This window comes from Theobroma umbraticum, unplaced genomic scaffold (genome assembly GCF_002168275.2).
Source record: "Theobroma umbraticum cultivar Fairchild unplaced genomic scaffold, ASM216827v3 scaffold_44.0, whole genome shotgun sequence".
Taxonomy (NCBI): Eukaryota; Viridiplantae; Streptophyta; class Magnoliopsida; order Malvales; family Malvaceae; genus Theobroma; species Theobroma umbraticum.
The window spans coordinates 3,722,324-3,746,875 of NW_018397255.1; the positions used below are offsets into that span (position 1 = coordinate 3,722,324).

The following is a 24,552-nucleotide window of genomic DNA, read 5'->3' on the forward strand; positions in this document are numbered from 1 at the left end:
AGAGTGAGACATAAAATAAATAAGAAATCGATGCACATGAACTTTATCATAACTCTCAAACAGTTTCTCCACCCAAGAAAAGAAGATTTCGCTTTTTCTTCTTTGAAAGGAGGAGAGGGAGATCTGCCTTCTTTTGATGCTTCAAGCCCACATGACCTGCTTCAACTTGTAAACTCATTTATTTATAGATATATCATATTAATCAGTTCCAGAGTTTTGTACTATTTATATACAGTCACATATAAATTTATTTTGTTTCAAAAATTCGAAATTATATACTCAAGTATATCTATTTATTTATTTATATAACAAAGGAGTGACGCATATTCATATTTATAGATGAATTAAAATATTTTAATAGAAAATAGAGAAGTTTATCTAAAATATTGATTTGTTTCTCATTTGTTATTCCATTTCTTGATTTTGGGCCAGTTTCTTGTGTTGGACTCGACTCTGAGGCCTCTTCAGGGGAGGCAATTAGAAGTTTTGCTTTCTTGTTTGACTTTGATCCTTGTTTCTTAGTTTCAGCTTTGATTTATTTTTAAAACAATATGATTACATGATAAAAAATATGTATGTGTGTGTATAATTTATCATATAATAATGTTTTTGGAAAAAATAAATCAAAGCTAAAACTAAGAACTAAAGATCAAAGTCAAACAAGAAAGCAAAATTCTAATTGCCTACATATTATAAATTCCACAAACAATGATAGATGTGACTGCAGCATCTTTAGCTCTTTAAACATCCCAGCAATTCGCTTAAAAGTCAAACAATGTATATAAAATTAAATACTAGTGAGTAAGGAGAGAGAGTTATATTGTGAAACAGAAGAATAATTAACACAACAATTATTCTATTTTAATTAGAAAGCCACCAAAGTTTGGCAATCCAACTAGCCAGGAATTAAATTGGCATATATCACTCAAAATTTCCTTTGTCACTATAAAACTGTTGAGAAAATTAGAAACAAACAAATGATTATTTCTACACTCTTCACAATTGTAACCTTTAATCCATAACTAAATCTATGCTTCAAATTTAAGTTGTGTCACTTTGTTTACACAATGATGGCAAAAAACATTTGTACAAAAAATCCCATAATTCATAAAGATTAATCTCTTATACAATTAATGAAAAATTGTCTCGATGATAAGACAGATAAATATAACAATTAATTTGTTTGATATTGCAATGATGATTTATCTATCTATATATCCCAACTGCTCTTTTATCAAAGAAAAGTGGACGAAAAAATGAATTCAATCAGTAACCATCATAAGCAAAGAACCATCCATGGGGGAATCACCGATAATGGGGCTTGCAGTACCTCTTCTTCCATCTCGAGCAGCATCCAAATCTATACTATAAGGATTCATAATCACTGTCCTTGTCCTCCAACCATGCCAACCAATCTCATACGTAGTCATTGCGTTGAATCTCATTCGAAATCTCACACTTCCTTGTCTCCTATCCTTTTCAATCACCCTCAATAGTGGATATTCCACAATTGGCTGATCACCTTCGTTCCCGGTCGTCACAAACTTCACGTACACATCTTTTCTCTCCCTGAAACCCAACTTGAAATTGTCCATGGAAGTTAAGGAAAGAGCATTGTCATGTTTATAAAGAATGGAAGCTTCAATTTGATTCATTTGTACCGCCAAGGCTTTGTTTGGGTTATATATTGTGAGGTTGGCCAACCAAATGGCTGCCAAATTTGAGTTCGAGACTTGGAAATTTGAAACAAGAAGATTGTTTAGTTGGATCATAGGTGTTTGTGGATAGAACAGAAATGACATGGGCATTTTCAATGAGCAAAGGAGGATGGTGATGGTGATTGTAGAGGCCAATATGAGAATAATTCTAGAGATGCTGCAGGGTTTAATGAAAGGTTTGGAGGTTAATGGCAGTAAGGAGGCCATTGTTGGATTAGAAAGAAAAAGGAGAAGTTATGGACTTTGCTTATTATTCAATGAATGTGTGTGTGTGTGTGTGTATATATAAAGGATATGCCCAAACTCGTCAACAATTTTTAAAGGTCTAATTGAGCTGTAGGCTAATTAGCGGTTGCTGCCAATTTATTGCAGGCAGTTAGTTGTCTTTACTAGCTGCACTGATGTGAATTCTAATTAAAAGCAACTAACTTAAAAGTTTAATTAATCAATTAGATGGTTGTCTAAACTTAGGGATTAATATCTAACATATACATTCTCTCTAGGCAGACAGCCCATCTCTAACTAGTTTTGTTTATATGCTAAACCCAATCGGACAAAATTGGATTAAAAGTTATCAAAATTAAGTTGTTGGATATATATATATATATATCAGTTCACATTGCCTGGAGCTGTTAAACGTACCGTACTATGATTGTTAATATCGGAAGAGAATTTCATCTTTACAAGTTAAAGATTATTTCTGTCGCTATTAAGACAAGACATTGACTAGTTGAAACCATAGAGTTGGAAATTGTAGGAAACAGTTATTGAGAATAGACAAATGGGCATACTGCCTTTTGATCCGTGATGCAGAAGGGAACATGAGAAGAAAGGAAAAACCTTTGCCATGATTAGATTGATTAGTCCAACAGATGGACTAGAAAAAATGCTTGGGCATCCTTATGAAATTATAATTAGAAAGAAAATGTCCATCGTCCTTCCAGTTCACGGTAATTGACTAAATGAATTTTGGCCCTAATGATTCTAAATTTAAATCCAGGTGCTGCCTCTCCCCCACCACAACCAACACAACCCCACCCCCCCCCCCCCCCCCCAAAACACAAAAACACCGTGAATAGGACAGAAAGAAAATCCCCCGGTATCTAAAATTTTCCTGTTACTAAGTCAACTAGGGAATAATTTTTCATTCTAGCACACAATTTCAATTTAATTTTCTTATTGTAAGTTAATTAAGGCCAAATCTGTTACATCATATGAATAAATAATGGGTTTACGACTTTTTTGTCAAAATACCTATCAAGTTTCTGTATTCATGCATTTTGCTTAATTTTGAGTTTAGTCCTTCTACTTAAAATTAAAACATATTAATCTCTTAATTTTGAAAATCATTTCAATTTAGTACATTTTCTTAACAGCATTCAATTTTATTATTAGATGAGATTACATCAGTACTGACGTGACACATTTTGATAATGTGACACCAACATGATGACGTGGCATGCCACGTAGCATCAATGTGATGATCTGGTAGTGCTCCATGTCACTAATATACTAGCGTGGCACTAACATGTTGACATGTCGATACTATATGACAGATCAAAAAAATTTTTAAAATAATTTTGTGTTACATTATAGGGATTAAATTAAACAAAAATATATAGTATAAAGATTAAATTGAACAAAATTGATATGTTAAAGGACTAAATTGAAAAAAAATATTTGAAAAATACAAATCTTTACGTAGATGATAGTTATAGTTATTAATAAGCTAAATATTTAAGTGTAAAAGATTTATGGTGTTTAAATATATATATATATATATATATATTCTTCTTGGATTATTTGATTTTAAAATATATACATTAATTTATTTTCTTTGCAAAAGTTAAGTTTGAATTTTCCTTCTATAAAAAAAATTTCATGCTTAAAGCTAAATTTAAATGAATAACTTGCATTATGTTGAAATAAAATAATATAAAAAGATTAAATAAATTCTTCTTTTCTTCTATTTATAATAGTATAAAATTTAAATTTATTTGAATTAATTTTAACTTGAGTTGAACTCAAATTAACAAAATAAGTTGATTTAATTTTTTTTGGTTAATTTCATACCCCAAAGAAGGGGTATTTGAAAATTGTGAAAGTTGTAACTAAATCAATCTATTTCACTAATTTGAGTTCAGCTCAAGTTAAAAACTAAGTCAAATATATTTTAAATTTTATACTATTATAAATAGAAAAAAATTTATTTAGTCATTTTATATTATTTTATTCCAACATAATACAAGTTATTCATTATAATTTGGCTTTAAATATGAATTTTTTTTAAATTTTTTTTTTATAGAAGGAGAATTCAAACTTAATTTTTGTAAAGAAGGTCAATTAATATATATATTTTAAAATCAAATAATTAAATAAGAAAATATTTATATATTTTTTAACACCATAAATCTTATACACTGAAATATTTGGCTTATTAATAAATATAACAATTATCTACCTAAAGATTTATCTTTTTAATTTTTTTTTCAATTTAGTCCCTTAACATCTCAATTTTATTCTATTTAATCCCTATATTATATGTTTTTGTTCAATTTAGCTCCTATAACAAGACAATAATTTTTTTTGAAAATTTTTTTGATCTATTAAATGACATCGACACGTCAGCATGTCAATGCCACATCAACATTGCCATGTCATCATATTAGTGCCATGTGGCACTAGTACATCACATCAGTGTCATGTGACATGTCATATTATCATGTTGGTGCACACGTCATCAAAATGTACCATATCAGCGTGGACATCATTTCATTTAACGACAAAATCAGATGCCGTTAGATGAAAGAATTAAATTGAAGCAATTTTCAAAATCAAGAGACCAAATGACTTCGATTTTGAATACAGAGACTAAATTGAGCAAAATATATGAGTACAACAACTTGATGAGTATTTTATCCATTTTTTCTCTTGCTAGGTTCTTAATTTTACTCTAGTTAATTATCTGTCTTTGACATACTTAGATGATAATTTAATGGGGTATTTTTAAAAGTAACCTTTAAAGATAAGATGTTTGCAAAAATAACATTTTTTATAATTTTAACTGTTTTTAGTCAAGTTACACAAAATTACCCTTAATAAAATTACACGTCATTTACAAAAATATGTTACATGCCATTATTAAAAAAGTTGTTACACGTCATATTAAAAAAATATTATTATTACACCTCATATATAAAAATATATTATACGTTACGGTTAAAAAAAGTTGTTACATGTCATGTTGAAAAAAAATATTATTGTTACCCGTCATGTACAAAAACATGTTATATGTCATGGTTAAAAAAAGTTATTATACGTCATATTAAAAAAAATTAATATTACACGTCATATTGAAAAAAATATTATTGTTACAGGTCATGTTCAAAAACAGTTTGTTACACTTTAATAGCTAAAATGTTGTTACTTACAAACCAAAACTTCAAATCCTCTTAACTCTCTTCATTTCTTTTTTCTTTTTTTGACAATTTGACACCGATTAATGTGTTTTTAATATGTTTTCATAAACTAAAACATAAATTTTTTTATCTAAAACACTTATGTCAACTAATAATTGAAAAAACATGTTACGCGTTATGGTTAAATAATGTTATTACATGCCATGTTAAAAAGAAATATTGTTGTTATACGACATGTACAAAAACATATTACATGTCATGGTTAAAACAAGTTGTTATACTTTATATTGTAAAAAAATATTGTTGTTACAAGTTATGCACAAAAACATGTTACATGCCATGTTGAAAAAAATGTTGTTGTTACGCGTCATATTCAAAAATATTGTTGTTATATGCTATGTTGAAAAATATTTTGTTATACTTTAATACTTAAAATGTTGTTATTTACGAACCAAAACTTTAAATCTTCAACTTTTTCTTTTTTTTTGATAATTTGGTACTGATTAAAGTGTTTCTAACATATTTTCATAAATCAAAACATAAATTTTTTTATCTGAAACACCTATTTCGATTAAAAATCAACAAAAATTTTCTTTGAAAACTTAGGTTTATAAATTTTAAAATTTTAAATTTATTGATGTCGAGGTTCTAAATTGATCCAATTAAAAGCTATTTTAAATATTAGTGATCATTTTTACTCTTTTAGTTTTATTCAAAATACCTAAAAGTTAAATTTTTTAAATAACCGCCTATTTCAAGCACATCAAAATCATGCTTGTTGTTTTGAAAGCGTAGGAGAAAGAAATATGAAAGTGAGAGAGAGAAATTGAGAGTATAACAGATGAATGTCGAAGAGATAAATCGACAAAATTGGATAGAGCTGTATGATGAGAGAGAAATCAAAAACACAAATAAGAAAAAATTGTGATGAATAATTTAGTTTATTTAAAATAATTTTAAAAATATTTTTATTAAATTATGACTAAATATAATTAAAAATAATTAAATTTATTTTGATTATTTTTTTAAAAAATTTTTATCAAGAAATGTTATTTTTCATAATTTTTTCCAATTCAATTGTTTATATTAGTATGGCCGAAAATAATTATCACGTTTTCTGAGTTCTGTAGTTCAGTTACGTCTTTGAAACGAAATTTCAATTTTCGGTGAGGGGTGACAGTCGTAGAAAAAGAATATTTTATGGCCTGATTTCATCGAAGAACTGTTTTTGCGTTAGTTTTGGTTCATCATTTCAACAGTCCACGTCTACAGTCGGCTGTTGAAATTTGACCCTTCAGCATCTTTAGATGGCTCGCGTAGATGCTATCATGTGACACACCAAGCTGTCCAAAAAAAAAAAAACAGATACGACACACCAAGCAGTGCGACCTTTTCTCTTTCCTCGCCTCGACATGGCTACCAGGTTCTCTAACTCAGTTAATTTTCTCTGCTTATTTTCCTTTCTTTCTGTTCTTCCCTATGCTGATTCAGTTAGCTTCAAAATATCCCGGTTTGACCCTACTATGAGCAGCATTATTTATCAGGGTGATGCAAAGCTGGCCGTTGGGACTGTCGAGTTTAACCTTGTCAATTATATAAACCGAGTTGGATGGGCCACATATGCAGACAGGGTGTTGCTCTGGGATTCTGAAACCGGTAGGCTCTCTGACTTCACAACTCACTTCTCCTTTGAAATCAACGTCCAAGATGATCCTATTTATGGCCATGGGCTTTGCTTCTTTCTTTCTCCTGTTGGATCTCAAATCCCACCAAATTCAGCTGGTGGCTTTTTGGGGCTATATAACACCACAACTAGTGATTCACCTAGCAACCAAATTGTTTCGGTAGAGTTCGATTCCTTTGAAAATCCTGAATGGGATCCTCATGGAATTGGTGGTCATGTGGGGATCAACAACAACTCTATTGCTTCAGCTGTCTACACTCCATGGAATGCTAGCTTTCATAGTAAAGATACTGCAACTGTGTTCATTACTTACAATTCTACTACTAAGAATTTGAGTGTGTCTTGGAGCTATTTCACAACCACTAATCCACGAGAAAAAACCAGCATTTCCCTTCAAATTGATCTAAGGAGGGTTCTACCTGAGAGGGTCATGGTTGGTTTTTCCGCTGCTACAGGTAAGTATGTGGAGAGACATATACTTAAATCGTGGGAATTCCATTCAAGTTTGGAAGAAGTGGGAATTGATGGAAGGGCTGCAAGAAGGATCAACATAATAGTAGCCTCTGCGGTTCCTGTTAGTGTTCTGATAGCTGGGACATCTATAGCATTTATCATTTGGTGGCGGTGGCAGCAGGGAAAAAGGAAAACTGCAGAGACAACAAACCCAGCCTCAATAAATGATGACCTTGAAAGAGGAGCAGGACCTAGGAGGTTTTCTTTCAAGGACCTTGTTTCTGCTACCAATAACTTCTCAGAAAGGAGAAAGTTGGGTGAAGGAGGGTTTGGTGCGGTTTATAGGGGTTACCTTATTGATTTAGACATCGTAATTGCGGTGAAAAGGATTTCAAGAGGGTCTAAACAAGGAAAAAAGGAGTATGCAACTGAAGTGAAGGTCATTAGCCAGTTAAGACATCGGAATCTAGTGCAACTAATCGGTTGGTGTCATGAGAGGCGTGAGTTATTACTTGTCTATGAGTTCATGCCAAATGGTAGCCTTGATTACCACCTTTTTGGACAGAGAATTCCCCTTACTTGGCCTGTCAGGTATAGAATATCTCTTGGATTGGCATCTGCAATTTTCTATCTTCATGAGGAGTGCGAGCAATGTGTAGTGCACCGGGACATCAAATCCAGCAATGTAATGCTAGACTCTAGTTTCAATGTTAAACTAGGTGACTTTGGATTGGCTAGGCTTGTGAGCCATGAGCTAGGTCCCAAGACGACTGGGTTGGCCGGAACTCTAGGTTACTTGGCTCCAGAGTATATAAGCACAGGAAGGGCAAGTAAAGAGTCAGATGTATTTAGCTTCGGCGTGGTACTGTTAGAAATTGCTACCGGCAGAAAGTCAGCTGATCCTAGAGAATCAACTGAAAGAGGATTGGTGGAGTGGGTTTGGGATCTTTATGGGGAAGGAAAGCTTCTTTTGGCTACTGATGACAAGTTGAAACAGGATTTTGATGAAGAACAAGTGGAGTGTTTGATGATTACTGGACTATGGTGTGCTCACCCTGATAGCCGTTCAAGACCCTCAATCAGGCAAGCAATTCAAGTTCTGAATTTGGAGACAGCCATCCCAACTCTTCCTACGAAGATGCCTGTTCCTACCTTTTATGTGCCTCCTATCTCATTCATTTCTAAGGGACTTGGACCAAATTACTCGAGCTCTGAAGCTGGCTATTATTAGACATGATTCCCTTCATCGCTATGCGACAGGGCTTAGTCTGAACAATGTGCTTTGTTTACCATGGAATCACATTAGCGGTTATATGTGCTTTGCTCTTCATTAGTTTTAGTTAGAGAAAACATCGGACTATGTTTTTAATAATAAGTGTATGTACATTTTAGCTGAGAAACTTAGGTTAGAAATTTTCTTTCCCAAGTTTAAAATATTAAAATAAAAATGCCAAAGAAAAATGTACATATAATTTTATTTGAACACTTCTTTCTTTGTTTTTTTCTTATTAGTATTACCTTGCCTTGTACTAAAAGGACCCTGTTGGGACATCCCTCCCATGACCATGGGGCCCGTTGATGTACATATTTGACCTTCCGAAAATTCTTGTCTGTGAACCAATTTTGACTTTTTCGATATTGACATTTAATTATTTTGTTGAAGGAGGAAAAAACACAACCTGACAAAGTGTCATGTTACATTGTCAATCAACTTGTATTAGTATACTGTTATGAACGCTTTTGGATTGTAGAATTTCTCAACTGCCTCTTTCGATTATTGGGATGTAAATTATAATTATAATTTGTTTTTAATATTCTTTTCTTTATGTTTTTCAATGATAGTAATAATTATAATATACATATAAAAAAGAAGTAATTTTGTGTGGATAGTTTATGTTATGTGTCTACTAACCAATGTAACATTTTAATTTTAGCATCTAAAGATTAAATTTACTACATTTATTATTTTTATTTATGCATTTTACAAATTTAATACAATTTTAAATTAAATTAGATAAGAATTTATAATAATTAGTCAAAATAAACATAGACATGATTGCTTAATGCTGAAAATTCAAATTCGAAATGAATTTTATGACCCATAATATAGTTCCTAGCATATGGCAATCGCAAGTAAAACCTTGTAAACCTAAAATTTGCATTGATTTCATATGATCTTTTCAAATTGTTTTACATGGCATTTAGGGACTGTTATTATTATTAGAGAAAATCTTCTAAAAACTTTTTAAATTATTTTTAAAAATTCAAATAAATTATTATTTTTTATTATATTCAATCAAGTTTTTATATTTTTATTTTAAATTAAATAAACTTTTATAATTAATAATTAATTATTATTATTAATTACAATATTATATGTTATTTTATTCATACATAACGCTAACGTAAGTGAAAAATGTCACATATGTATGTTATTATATTACGTCATTATTTATTATGACATATTAATATATCACGTAATATAAAATAATAAGTGATATTTTAACGAAATTAATCATTAATTATAAGTGCCTATTAGGCTCAAAGTAAAAGTATAAACACTTATTTAATTCAAAATAAAAATAAATGATTTAATTGAACCTAATAAAAAAATAAAAATTTATTTGAATAATCTTGAATAGTTTAAGAGTTTTTTTAAGTATTATATCTAATTTGAACTTGTTATTCTATGTCATGTGATATGTTGACATTCTGTGATGGATGATATTACAGTATACTGATTTGACATGATAACATGATTATATAATATTTTTTACCCTTCACATTAATATCATATGGGTATAAAATAATAAATGATATTTTTGATTAATTATAATTAGTTAACCATTACTTATAAGAACTAATTTGACTTAAGATAAAAACACATGAATTTGATTGAATATAATAAAAAAATAAATATTTATTTAAATATTTTTTAATAATTCAAATGTTTTTTCGATGTACCATTATTATTAACGGTTATTTTAATTTGATCCGTTATTATCAATGATTATTTTTATTTGATTGTTTTTATTATTGCTAATTGGATTGTTAATAGCAATTCAAATTAAAAATTAAATATTTACTTTATGTGATTACTTTCAACCTAAGACCTATAAGTAGGAGATGCCTTGAAATGCATAGTTTGCAGTTTTTTCTACTCTCTTGTTACGTGTCTGTTAGAGACTAAAGTTTTTTAAGTTATTTTAATGCTTTTTCTTAGTATTGTTTTCTTGACTTTTTAGTTTTTATATTTTTCCTAACCCCGATTTCATCATCAGAAGATTGATTTCTTTTTTATATTTGATAAACTTTCTATTTTAAAACTAAAATTCTTTGATAAACTTCTCTACCAAGATTTATTAATTGCCTTAATTGCCAGTGAATTTATTCAAACCTTTCGACCTTTTAAAAATTGCTATAAAAATTTACTAAAGAAACAGTCAAACACTTAAACAGCCAGCGCCTTGGAATTTTTGTAACTTTGCATAGAAAAATCACTTTGTTTTTTAATGTATATTCCAGGACAAAATTATAGTTCCATTTCAACAAAGTTTCTCTGAAGTTCACACAGCTCTGGACTTTTTTGTACTTTGTGGCTGAAATTTCGGCACCAAGTCATCATAAAAATACCAGCATCATTGTGTAATGTTTTTAGGATTCCTTTCATTGCCGAGCTGCATCTTTCCCTCCCCTCCCTTGCCATGGCTGCCGGCTTATACAACTTATTTTATTTACCCTTTATTTTCGCCTTCTTTCTTTTTGTTTTTCCATCGGTCAATTCAGTAAACTTTCAGATATCTCGCTTTGAACCCAATGATGACAGGATTCTCTATCAGGGTGAGGCAAGCCCTTCCGATGGAATGATTAATTTTAACAGTTTGGACAATTTGTACAGAGTAGGATGGGCTACATATGCCAACAGGGTGCCGCTGTGGGAGCCTAAAACAGGGAAGCTTTCTGACTTCAGTACCCGTTTTGCCTTCAGCATCGACATCAGCGACCTTTCTGATTATGGTCATGGCTTTGTCTTCTTCCTGGCTCCTGCTGGATCTCAAATCCCACCAAATTCAGCTGCTGGGCGTCTGGGCCTTTTCAACACTTCGCAGTGGGTTTCGACTCTGGGCCAAGTTGTCCTGGTTGAGTTCGACACTTACAAAAATGGCTGGGATCCTGATCAACTTAAAAACCACGTGGGGATTAACAACAATTCGATCGTTTCAGCCGTCTACACCAGATGGAATGCAAGCATTCATAATGGAGATACTGCGGATGTATTGATTACTTACAATGCTACAACTAAGAATTTGAGTGCATCTTGGAGCTACCGCGCCACCAATAATCCTCAGGAAAATTCTAGTCTGAGTTATCAAATTGATCTTATGAAGGCTCTACCTGAGTGGGTCATGATTGGGTTTTCAGCTGCCACGGGTGTGAGTACAGAGCAACATATTCTTCATTCGTGGGAGTTCAATTCAACATTGGAAAGAGAGGAAAGTGGTCGAACTACAGCAAGAAATGTTAAAATAGTGGTAGGTACTGTAGTTCCTCTAGGTGTTTTGGTAGCTGGGACCGTCATAACACTCGTCATTTTCAGGCAGTGGAAGAAGAACATGAAAAGAAAAACAGAAGAGACAGCAAACTTAACATCAATCAATGATGCCCTCGAAAGAAGGGCTGGACCTAGAAGGTTTTCTTATAGTGATCTTGTCTCTGCCACCAACAATTTCTCAGAACAAAGAAAGTTGGGCGAAGGAGGGTTCGGTGCAGTTTATAGGGGTTACCTACCTGATTTAGACATGGTAGTTGCTGTAAAAAGGATTTCAAGAGGGTCAAAACAAGGCAAAAAGGAGTATGTAACTGAAGTGAAGGTCATTAGCCAGTTAAGACACCGGAATCTGGTGCAACTAATTGGTTGGTGCCATGATAGAAGTGAGTTCATACTCGTCTACGAGTTCATGCCAAATGGTAGCCTTGATTTCCACCTCTTTGGCCAAAAAATTCCACTTTCTTGGCCTGTCAGGTATAAAATATCACTCGGATTAGCGTCTGCACTTCTTTATCTTCATGAAGAGTGGGAGCAGTGTGTAGTGCATCGGGACATCAAATCTAGCAATGTAATGCTGGATTCTAGTTTCAATGTTAAACTCGGTGACTTTGGGTTGGCCAGGCTCATGGACCATGAGCTAGGCCCCAAGACAACAGGGTTGGCAGGGACTTTAGGCTACTTGGCTCCGGAGTATGTAAGCACAGGTAGAGCAAGTAAAGAGTCGGATGTGTATAGTTTTGGAGTGGTATTGTTAGAAATTGCTACTGGAAGAAAATCCACTCATGGCATAGAAAATTTTGAAATGGGATTGGTAGCGTGGGTTTGGGACCTTTACGGGCAAGGAAAGCTTCCTTTGGCTGTTGATGAGAAGTTGAACAAGGAAGTTGATGAGAAACAAGTGGAGTGCTTGATGATTGTTGGACTGTGGTGTGCTCACCCTGATAGTAGTTCGAGACCCTCGATCAGGCAAGCAATTCAAGTTCTCAATTTTGATATAGAGAAGCCAAATCTTGCTATGAAGATGCCTGTTCCTACATATCTTGCACCTACACAATTAGTCACTAGCGAGGAACCTTTGTTAACTAATTCAAGCATGGAAGTGGGTCGTTAGATTCGATTTCCCTACCAAGGCCCTAGACCATTTTAATTGTTTTGCCTTCTGCATCTATTATGTAATTACCAAAATTCAATTTGAATGTATCGACTCATAGAGCTACTGGGAGATATTTTGCACTATTACAGCCAAAGTGAGTATATGTTTTTGTAGTCCTTTCTTGATAATATATTAATATACAATAAAGACAGAAAGAACAGGACTGATTCTCTATAGTAGCAGATTATCCTGCATTTGTTTTTTGAATCAATGGAATATTTCCATTATTCAGAAAAGAAAGATAATAACCATTGAAAAAATATGATATTTGGAAGTTCAAAAAGTGAACTCTTTTTAACAGAGGAAGTACTGAAGTTATGATGGTTGGAGAAAAGGAAGTTCTCTAAGTATCAGAAAGCAGGACCAATACCCCTTGAAGTTTGCTGTTCCAAGTTCAGAATTTAAAGGAAGCTGCCATCCGAAACCTTGCTACACAGGTCCCTGTTCCTAAGTTTCAAGGAAAGAAAATGGAAGTTCTGTGGTTTATACAGATTAATTGACAAGATAGCTTTTGAGGGGAGAAATACTGTTTTGTTTTCTGAAGTCTATATTATATGGATGTTTGAACTAGACGTGGCATATAATGAATAATATAGACCAATTCTTGGTAAGAATTTGTTTGATTTATATAGAGAGAGAGAGTCCTTATCACTGTATATTTGTATAATGTTTGTAATCGCTTCCTTTCTGCGATTGTCTTTACACCTGTAAAACAATGGCAAAGACCAGATATATAGTTTATGTTGAAGTTGACTCTACATTTTTTTTAGTGCAATGAATGGGATGATGGATGCAGTTAACCCAAACTTCTAGGTACTGACATAAAGTATTTTCTTTTTTATTTTGAGAAAGATAGAATTCAAATTCAACTCGCGAAATAAATAAATATATGTAATTATCATTAAATTAAATGTTCAATGCATAAATAACATTTTCTTAGTAATAATAATTTTTTTTAAAATTTTATGTTAGAGATTGATTTTTAGATTTTGACAGGATTTATTCTTATTTATAACTTTAATTTTACTATTTATGAGCCATGAGCTAGGTCCCAGGAAAACTGGGTTGGCTGGTACTTAAGGCTATGTGGCCCCAGATCATATAAAGCACAGGAAGGACAAATAAATAGTCGGATGTATTTGGCTTTGGATCGGAGTGGTCTCAAGGAAGAAAGTCAGTCGCCCCTAGAGAAACAACTGAAACGTGATTGTTTAATGACAATCAGGTCATTTTTAAAACCTCAAAGACAGATAGTTTAATCACATTGTAGAAAACAGGGAATAAGAACCAGAATTTGATGGTAATCAATTTGAAGGAAACATTGTACTGTCGGGTTTGAGGTGATGGTTATTTTATTGAATCAGTAAAGGGAGTGAAAATAGAAGCCCCCAAGACAACGCAGTGGACACCCGAGCTTCTGAAATTGATCCCATGAAGAATCTGTGGTGGGTAAGAATGAAACTGCAAAATGCTTAGGGGGATCCTTAATTAGTTCCATTTACTAAAGGAAGTAACGACACGGTTTACTAGTAATGAAACAACAGAAGGTTTTTTTTTAGGAGAGTGTTCTACTGGTGAACCTCCATCAATTACAGAATTCCTCCTAATATGTTATTCTTTACAACATTAATTTTCTTTAGACGTCTTCAATCTTCCCGCCCCTTATGAAAGTTATCTAATAATTTAGTTCCGTTACAAGTTCAACTTATGTTGTTTTAGACTTATAAACAGAATTCAACTCAACATATCAGAGAAGAAGTTGTCAAGCATGAAGAACAGAGTCAGAAGATATTCGTTCTAAACAATAGGCTCATGGTTCTAATATGCATTAACATAGAAGATATCCATCACAAGACTTAACAAGCAAGTTTTGAACAGTAATTAGAGACTTGCTTGCATGCTAATCATCACATTAGTCATTTATTAGGTGCATAGCTGTCATAAGTTCTACAGTAAGTTGCTGTCATGATACAAAAATACTGAAATATAGACCTTTGGTTAATAGCATGTCAAAGGGCGAAATTATAGAAAATAGAAAACATGGGAGAAGCTCGACGGTAAGTGTTGGATGGGTCACATATGCCAACAAGATACCGCTCTGGAACTCTAAAACAGGAAAGCTCTCTGACTTCACTACCCGTTTTACCGTCAGCATCACCATGCCAAATCTTTCTAATTTCGGTCATGGCTTTGCCTTCTTCCTTGCTCCTGTTGAATCTGAAATCCCACCAAATTCAGCTGGTGCACTACTAGGCCTTTTTAACAACACAAACAGGGTTTCAGCTTTGGGTCAATTTGTTCTGGACGACTTTGACACCTACAAAGATCGTTGGGATCCTTATCCAGATGATAACCACGTGGGGATCAACAACTTAATAACTTTGGCGAACCACACCTCTTGGAATGCAAGCATTCACAGCGGGGACACTGCCGATGTATTGATTTCTTACAATGCTACTTCTAAGATTTTGATGGCTTCTTGGAGCTACCTGACAACTAATAATCCTCAAGAGACTTCCGCTCTTACTTATCACAGTGATCTTACGAAGGCTCTACCTGAGTGGGTTATGGTTGGATTTTCAGGTTCTATAGGTTTGGCTAAAGAGCAACATATCCTTCAATCACGGGGAGTTCAGTCCAACTTTGGAACCGGAGGAAACTGATGGAAGTACTGCAAGAAAGACCAAAATAGTAATATGTGCTGTAGTTCCTGTGGCTGTTCTGATATTTGTGACAGTTATATCATATTTCATTTTCCAGCGGTGGAAGCAGATGGAAAGGAAAGTAGCAGAGAGAGCAAACTTAACAACAATTGACCTTGAAAGAGGATCTGGACCTAGGAGACTTTCTTATATAGAACTTGCCTCTGCTACCAACTACTTCTCAGAGGAGAGGAAGTTGGGTGAAGGAGGGTTTGGTGCAGTTTACAGGGGTTACATACTTGATTTAGACTTGATAGTTGCAGTAAAAAGGATTTCAAAAGGGTCTAAACCGGGGAAAAGGGGTACGTAACTGAAGTGAAGACCATTTGTCATGGGTCATTACTTTTTTTCCAAAAGACTCATTTAAAGTGGTGTGCAGCACATCCGCTTATAAGGAGTCAAGGATCTTTTGTCCTTGTTCGATATGGGATAGAGGCACATTTTGTAACACTCTCTCACCCGATTTCGGTAACGTCTTCATTGCTGTCGACCACCCTGTCTACTTTGGTCCGTTGGGACGTCTAACGTGAGCATTGTGATACTCAACATCTTAACAACTTGAACTTAAGTTTTTGAGGGTCACATGGTTTAAGCTTAAAAAGTTGATGGGTCAGTAGTTGAATTTGGGTTATTACAAATGGTATCAGAGCCTACGCTAGTCTGATATATGCTTTCACATTGCTATGGTGAGATCTTGATCCTATGTGGCCTTGATGTGAGTGAGATTGTGATATCTAATATCTAATGTGAATGTGATTGTTAAGACTTATATAACAATTTAAGTCTACCACTACTAATAACTTAAGTTTAAGCTTTTAAGGATCACGTGGTTTAGGTCCACAGAGTTAGATCGTTACACTATTAACCAGTTTCGACATCGAAATCTAATACAACTAGTACAACTAATTGGTTGATGTCATGATAGAAATGAGTTTTCACTCATTTATGAATTTATGCCACATGGTAGCCTTGATTCCCACCTCTTTGGCAAAAGGGGTGCACTTTCTTGGCCTGTCAGGTACAAAATATCTATTGGATTGGCCTCTACACTTCTTTATCTTCATGAAGAATGCGAGCAGTGTGTGATGCATCGGGACATTAAATCAAGCAATATAATGCTAGATTCTAGTTTCAATGTTAAACTTGGTGACTTTGGGTTGGCCAGGGTCATGGACCATGATCTAGGTCCCAGAACAACTGGGTTGGCTGGGACTTTGGGGTACTTGGATCCAGAGTATATCAGCACAGGAAGGGCAAGTAAAGAGTCTCAGGTATTTAGCTTTGGGGTGGCATTGTTAGAAATTGCTACCGGAAAAAAATCAGTTGATCCTAGTGGAAACACTGAAATGGGATTGGTAAAGTGGGTTTGGGATCTTTACGGGAAAGAAGAGCTTCTTGTGGCCGTTGATGAGAAGTTGAACAAGGATTTGTCGACAAACAAGTTGACTGTTTGATGGTTGTTGGACTGTGGTGTGCTTATCCTGATAGTGGTTTAAGACCTTCAATCAGGCAAGTAATTCAAGTTCTGAATTTTGAGGCAGATAAGCCAAATCTTCCTACAAAGATGCCAGTTCCCGCGTATCTTGTACCTACACCTTCAGTGACCTCCGAGGAACCTTTATTATCGAATTCAAGCTTGGAACCGGGTCGTTAAATTTGATTTACTTTATTAGTTTGCTTTTTTTTTTCTTTTTTTCCAAATCTATTCTGGAATACCTGAAGTTGAATTTGAATGTATGGAGTCATTCAGCTACTGGGGACTTAGAAGGAATTTAGCAACATTACAGTATTGAACCTTAGCCATGGGCGGTCAAAAAAAAAATAAAGGCCTTAGCCATGGGTGTCCTTCCTTTTGTCTGTATTCCTTTCTTGATCATATAATATGGACAAAAAATGATACTTGGAAGTTTCAAAATGTCAGATCACTATACAAAGCTTGTATGTTAATGCTTATACGCTGTTCCGATTGAGTTATATTGAAACCTTTCACATACCTAGGTCTCAAGCACCGTTAGCTGCAAGCTATCAAGGCATATTTGGGCACCTGTCTTAGTTGACTCAGAATATATGCTAATTATTCCTGCTTTTTAATTAATCCATCCCTTTCCTTCTTATTAAGGTCATAGTTATCATCACAAACTTCGATAAATAATCTATCAACATTTCTTCAACTCTACTAAAATATACCCCATGCTTGTCACTTCCTTTAAATTAATTCAAGTCAATCCCAGAATTAGCATATTATGCAGAAAACAAGAAGAACCAGAGACGGTTATAGTTAAAAATTAAGAAAGTATTTGCTTGGCAGGTAAGACAACCTTTCTGACTTGATGACTTTGGACTTATTTTCTTGCAAAAGAAAAAAAAAACTGTGTCATCTTCATTTGGTCTGACTTGTTATATGTAATCATGAATTGGTCATATTGTTTATCAGTTAAATTTTTAATACTTGTTTTTTCCTTCGTATGTGCCTCTAGATTGGATGTTTCTGCTATTGTTTAATCATTTTTAGTCGTAAATATTGTCATAAGAAGTCTTCCTGAGGCTGTATTTTCATAGTAACTATATATATTATGATGACTTGACCTTCGAATGGAAACTAATACTGCAGTGCAATGGCACCTTGTACTCTTCTGTACCATTCTGAGATGACAGACAATAGTTATATGCTCTGACTGCGGATGAAAGCAACAGTTCTTGCCTGTTTTTGTTCAACTATTCATTTTTATCAATGATTTAATCAATCATTTCCGTCAATCATCTGTATCTTGAAACATGAAAATTATTGGAGATAGAACAAATATTAAAAAGTATCCGAAGACAACAATATGAATTGGTGTGATCACTGCTCTTGCTTCTGGCTCCTGTAAGCAAACAACCACCAAAATTCTATGTCAAAACAACAGGGATATATTTGTTGTTGAAAAACCTGTCTACTGAACGATTGGTTGACGGCTTTCGTGTCTTGTGGGTGCTAATTCCATCTGTTACTTTCTGCTCTTTCAATGTGAATTCGAAAACCATATATTGTCTATAAAAGTAATGTTCAATGCAGATGCAGTCTACAGATATTTTGAAGGGAATCTTGGCCTCAACAAAGAGAGATTGCTAAAGAGTTCATGAAACTAGTTTTATTAGCTATAAACTGGAGTACATTTTTGATACCGTTGTTCTGTTTCAAGACCTACTGGATTGATTCTTCTTTCATCACCCAAAAAGAAATTATGTTCGCTGGCTGAGAAATTACCGGAGGGGAAGGAAAAATCTACTGGTTTCCATACTACCGACTATGTAAGCTTTACCCTTCATCATATACTAGAATATGATGAATCGGAATAGGTCTTCTCCATTTTATATGTAATGTCTAATATAAATCTGCTCCCGCTAATTGCTGTATAAACTTGTTCTTTTGAATCACTTGGCTAGAGTTTCCTCACAAAAGTGTTAATGAAAAACAAATCGTTTTCGTTGGATTCAGTCTCTTTCAATGGTAGCCCTAAAGAGAGTATTAGTTATGCTAGAATTTGATCTAACGATTTTTGTAAATCGCAATCCATCACCTATACAGGCCACTAATAATACGATATGTCCAAAACCAAATCTCATGATAGCTCCTTCATAATAATCCACCCCAACCCATATGACTCATTAAAAACAAACCTTATAAGAACCTTTTCATGCATCCACATGTCTAATGATCAAATTGACACATGACATTGTTTGAGAGCCCTTTTGAAACTTCCTTTTATATTAAGTTATAGAATATATTTTAATCTCATTTTCAGCAATAAATTTTGTTCTTAAGCTATTCTTAAGGGCATGCTTGATTGGGGGGAATGGGACCTATTCTCATTTTTAAGATAAAACTGCATTTGGTTTAATGAAATAGTTATTCTTCGAAATAATCATTTCAAAAGAGACGTGAATGGTTATTCCAAAATATTGGAAATAAAAAAAATTAATTAGATAAATATACCTTTTTACAATTTATTTAAAAATTACCTTATAAAAAAAATACTAAACCTATTTTTTTCCCTCTTCCTCACTCTTCCCTCTAAAGCACAAGACACACAATTTTTTACTTCATTTTCCAAAAAAAAAGAAATAAAAATATTTAAATATTATTTAATATATTAATATTATTTAACATCAATAAATATTAACAAGAATCATTATTTAATATTATTTAGAATATAGTAAAATATAATAAAGAATATTATTTTAGTATTATTTAGATTAATGAAGAATATATTTTGTCTTTTAATATTAAACATTATTAATTATAATAGAAGGTTTAATTATCTTTTAATACATACTACAATTGTTGTAAATGTTAAATAATTATTTCTTTAAATAATTATTTTATTCTTTCAATGATCAAGTAGTTGTAAATGTTTATCTGATTGACTTAATCAAGGAAGTCATATAATACAAGCAATATATGATGGGTTGTCTACAAATATTATAGCCATCTATATGTTGCATCAAACTATAATTAAATAATCTCCCATTCACAAGACTTTGTTCGTCACGTATTTTTACTCGATCTTTGAAACTAAGTCTCATCTCGGGAACATAAAAGCATTTCCATAAGAAAAATATTGATAATATTTGGAAATTATTATCTGTAAGCCTTTCAGCATCATTTATCCTTCTGATTTTAAGTTTAACCACAAATTTAATACTTATCAATAGTTAATACGTTAAAAGTATTTTTTAACATTAAAATACTTAAAATATCAGAACACCTTCATTTTATCTTATTTCTGGTATTCCAAACTGTTTCAATAAACAGCTTTTTTTTTTTTACTTATCTAATTGTGCACATACTGTCTTGTTAAAAAAAAAACCTAGCTTGGACTTAAAGATGTCTTGTTTGCCTCTGTTTTGCGTGATTTCATGCCTAGCCGTCCAATCCGAGCCTTAATTTCTCCTCCGCCTTTATTCTTACTTGGCATCTTTTATATATTAAATACTTCAAGTCTTAATAATAGGTTAATTTTTTTATCGTTTATACTTTCTTTTTGCCCCCCTCGGGGCAACGAAGCAAGTATCTGGATTTTCAATTGGATAGAGCATCCCCAAACATATTAAAAATAATGGAGAAGAAGAATCTCAAAGAATTGCTGTCTACAAATCACTACTCCCTTGTTTTTGCAGCACTCAGAAGTCAGTAGCCTTGACTCTTTTACTGGGTGAGTTTCTTCTTTGAAAGGCAACAAGAACAAACCCCATTTATTCTCTTATTATTGAACTTCTTTCTTCCACACGCTATATTTAAGAATCTGCCCTGCTTAATATGGCCAGATTCTGCATAATTCATGTCCAAAATTTCTTTATTTAAATTTTTATTCTGTTTCATTAATTATGTCAGTATATTTTCTTTGCACATTTCTATTCGAGTAACGTGGTGTAACTTGTTAATCTCACTTTCTTGTGACTAAACCCAATTGAAGTCTCATAAAGTAAGGATATTGAAAACGTAGTTGTACTTTTCTAATGTTATTGCTTTAGTACCGGCTTTCAGATTCCATGCTTGGTTTGGCCAAAATAGGAGCTAAGTGTATAGTTTTATGCATTGTTTAATTTCAATAGAAGCATCAGGAAATCGGTTCTGAACTACATAGTATGTTTCTTATTGGTTTCTTTCAGGAATGTGTTCACCACTGCAAAATAAGAGATTGTTTATGTTGAAGTTTATGACTTCATTTGTGTGCAATATACGGCAATTTTGTTGTTAGCCAAAACAGCTAGTTACTGGGAAATAGGGTTCTTTAGCTATAACTGAAAGCCAAGTAGAAGGGCTGAACAGATCATTCTATCATGTGGATCATTGTAGATTCTTAAATGTACTATATAGTTCAGTGGAAGTAGCATGCTAAATCCCCCTGAATTCTCAGAAGGTCCGTAAAAAAAATAGTTACAGAAAATCTCATTTGTTCCATTACAATTTCAATTGAATGTCACATGTTAGTCAGTGATCAGAGTTAACTCTATTAGATTAGAGGAAAAGTAAGATGATTTCTTCGAACATTTTTTTTATTGGTGGATCATTACTTTATATCTACTTGACATGTCTCAACTGCCTCAGCTGATAATCCCATCATGTTTGAAGATAGAAGGAAAATGGACACCACCCTTTGGAATTTTGTGGTTTCTGTGAGCTCAGTCATCAATTGCGTATATGATACATAATTTAGAATCCTGGAAGCAAGAAGTTTCAATTATATATATATATTCCTTTTGTGGAAGAGAGATCTGTCAATACTTGGTTTAATTTTATATGTCATTCCAATGTTCAGGATCGACTGCCGGCAGTAGTTTCACAAATTCAGCTTTTCTACATGTATGAATCAAGGAAATGGTTCCCTTTTAGCGTGAAGCTTCCTTGAACCATGCCTAAAGCTGGTAGGTGAAGTTTTAGCATCAAGTTAACTATTACTTGCGGTGTTATATAGGTTCAAAATGCTCTTTCATATGGTGCCAGGCTGCACCTCTCCTTTTGCTGCCCCCTCGCCATGGCATCTGGCTTCTACAACCTACTTAAATTATCGCTTCTGTTTTATTCCTTTTTACTCTGCCCTCGGCCAAATCAGTAAACTTCCAAATACCTCGCTTTGACTCAAATGCAAACAACATTATCTATCAGGGTGATGCAAGACCTTCTGTTGGAGCCATTGAGTTTAACCTTGTGAATTATCTATGCCGTGTTGGATGGGCAACATATGCTGAGAAGGTGCCGCTCTGGGACTCAAGCACAGGAAGGCTCTCCGACTTCAATACCCACTTCTCCTTTGATATTGTTCTCCAAAGTTCTTCTTATGGTCATGGTCTTGCTTTCTTTCTAGCGCCTGCTGGGTCTCAAATCCCACCAAATTCAGCTGGTGGATTTTTGGGACTATTTAACACAACAACTAGTGATTCATCCCAGAATCAAATTGTTCTTGTAGAGTTTGACACGTTTGAAAATTCTGAATGGGATCCACCTGGAGTTGGAAGTCATGTGGGGATCAACAAAAACTCAATTGCTTCAGCAAATTATACTAGATGGAATGCTAGCTTTCATAGTGGAGATACTGCAGATGTGTTTATTAATTACAATGCTTCTACTAAGAACTTAAGTGTGTCTTGGAGCTATCAGACAACCAATAATCCGCAAGAGAATTCTGGTCTTTCTTATCAAATTGATCTAATGAAGGTTTTACCTGAGTGGGTCATGGTTGGATTTTCAGCTGCTACAGGTCAGAATGTAGAGCGGAATACGCTCCAATCTTGGGAGTTCGATTCTAGTTTAATTGTAAAAGCAGAAACTAGGGGCAACACACAAGAAATATCAAAAATAGTTGTAGGTGTTGCAGTTCCTCTGGGTGTTCTGATAGCTGGGACAGTTATAGCATTTATGATTTGGCAGCGGAAGAAGCATATGGAAAGAAGAACAGCAGAGACCACAAACTTAACATCGATCAATGATGATCTTGAAAGAGTAGCTGGGCCTAGAAGGTTTTCCTATTCTGATCTTACCTCTGCTACCAATAACTTCTCAGAACAGAGAAAGTTGGGTGAAGGAGGATTTGGTGCAGTTTATAGGGGTTACCTACCTGATTTGGAAATTGCAGTTGCTGTCAAAAGGATTTCAAGAGGGTCCAAACAAGGGAAAAAGGAGTATGTAACTGAAGTGAAGGTCATTAACCAGTTAAGACACCGAAATCTGGTGCAACTAATTGGTTGGTGCCATGATAGAAATGATTTCTTACTTGTTTATGAGTTCATGCCAAATGGTAGCCTTGATTCGCACCTCTTTGGCAGAAGAAAGCCACTTACTTGGCCTATGAGGTACAGAATATCTCTTGGATTGGCATCTGCACTGCTCTATCTTCATGAAGAGTGGAAGCAGTGTGTGGTGCACCGAGACATCAAATCCAGCAATGTAATGCTTGATTCTAGTTTCAATGTCAAACTTGGTGACTTTGGATTGGCTAAACTCATGGACCATGAGCTAGGTCCAAAGACAACTGGGTTGGCTGGAACTTTAGGCTACTTGGCTCCAGAATACATAAGCACAGGTAGGGCGAGTAAGGAGTCAGATGTTTTTAGCTTTGGAGTGGTCATTTTAGAAATTGCAACTGGAAGAAAATCTGTCGATCCTGGAGGAAAATCTGAAATGGGACTGGCAGAATGGACTTGGGGTCCTTACGGAAAAGGAGAGCTATTTTTGACTGTTGATGAGAAGTTGAACAAGGATTTTGATGAAAAACAAGCAGAGCGTGTGATGATTGTTGGACTGTGGTGTGCTCACCCTGACCATAATTCGAGGCCATCAATTAGGCAAGCAATTCAAGTTCTTAATTTTGAGTCAGCAATGCCAAATCTTCCAGCCAAGATGCCTGTTCCTATGTATCATGTACCTTCAACAGTCACCTCTGAGGAACCTTTAATAACTTATTCAAGCATGGAAGTGGGTCGTTAGACATGATTTGCCTTGTTTTTCGTTTTTCCTTTCTAAACTCACTATTTTTACATTATATGTTAATGTATAAATAACACTTGTAGCGGTACTAAGGACTTTAGTTTGATTACAATGTTGCTTAACCATTTTTTGTACTGTCATAAATATAGATGTTGTGTTTTACATTAAATATATTCAAAAATATAGATGTAGTATTTTTACATTATATGGTTTGTATGTTGAGTTTTTGGCAAGAAAAAAGAAGTTGATTACAAAGTATTAGCCAATAGTCGATTACAGGTTCATAGTCCCTTTATAGTAAGCACCCCTTGCTGCAGGCTCTGGATTGGGGCATATTTTTGCAGAAGTGTCTGAGTTGATGCAGAAACATGGCAAACACAGTATTTGTTTATTCTTTGAATTAATCT

The 24,552-nt window shown here is 33.8% G+C and overlaps 2 protein-coding genes and 2 pseudogenes across 2 annotated transcripts; all 4 read left to right on the forward strand.

Moving 5' to 3' along the window:
- The first annotated feature begins 6,460 nt into the window (after positions 1-6,460).
- Positions 6,461-8,879, forward strand: LOC110409866 (L-type lectin-domain containing receptor kinase IX.1-like). Its single transcript, XM_021419358.2, has 2 exons — positions 6,461-6,560; positions 6,669-8,879. Exons 1-2 carry the CDS (start codon positions 6,550-6,552, stop codon positions 8,503-8,505), a joined length of 1,848 nt encoding a protein of 615 aa, XP_021275033.1. The 5' UTR covers positions 6,461-6,549; the 3' UTR covers positions 8,506-8,879.
- Positions 8,880-10,833: 1,954 nt separating this feature from the next.
- LOC110409356 (L-type lectin-domain containing receptor kinase IX.1 pseudogene) lies at positions 10,834-13,084 on the forward strand (annotated as a pseudogene).
- A 1,898-nt stretch (positions 13,085-14,982) lies between these two features.
- LOC110410112 (L-type lectin-domain containing receptor kinase IX.1 pseudogene) lies at positions 14,983-17,332 on the forward strand (annotated as a pseudogene).
- A 4,855-nt stretch (positions 17,333-22,187) lies between these two features.
- Positions 22,188-24,145, forward strand: LOC110409240 (L-type lectin-domain containing receptor kinase IX.1-like). The gene is given in 2 exon segments (XM_021418525.2): positions 22,188-22,239; positions 22,242-24,145. Coding segments are annotated over 2 exon segments (1,947 nt in total). The 5' UTR covers positions 22,188-22,196.
- Positions 24,146-24,552: the final 407 nt, after the last annotated feature.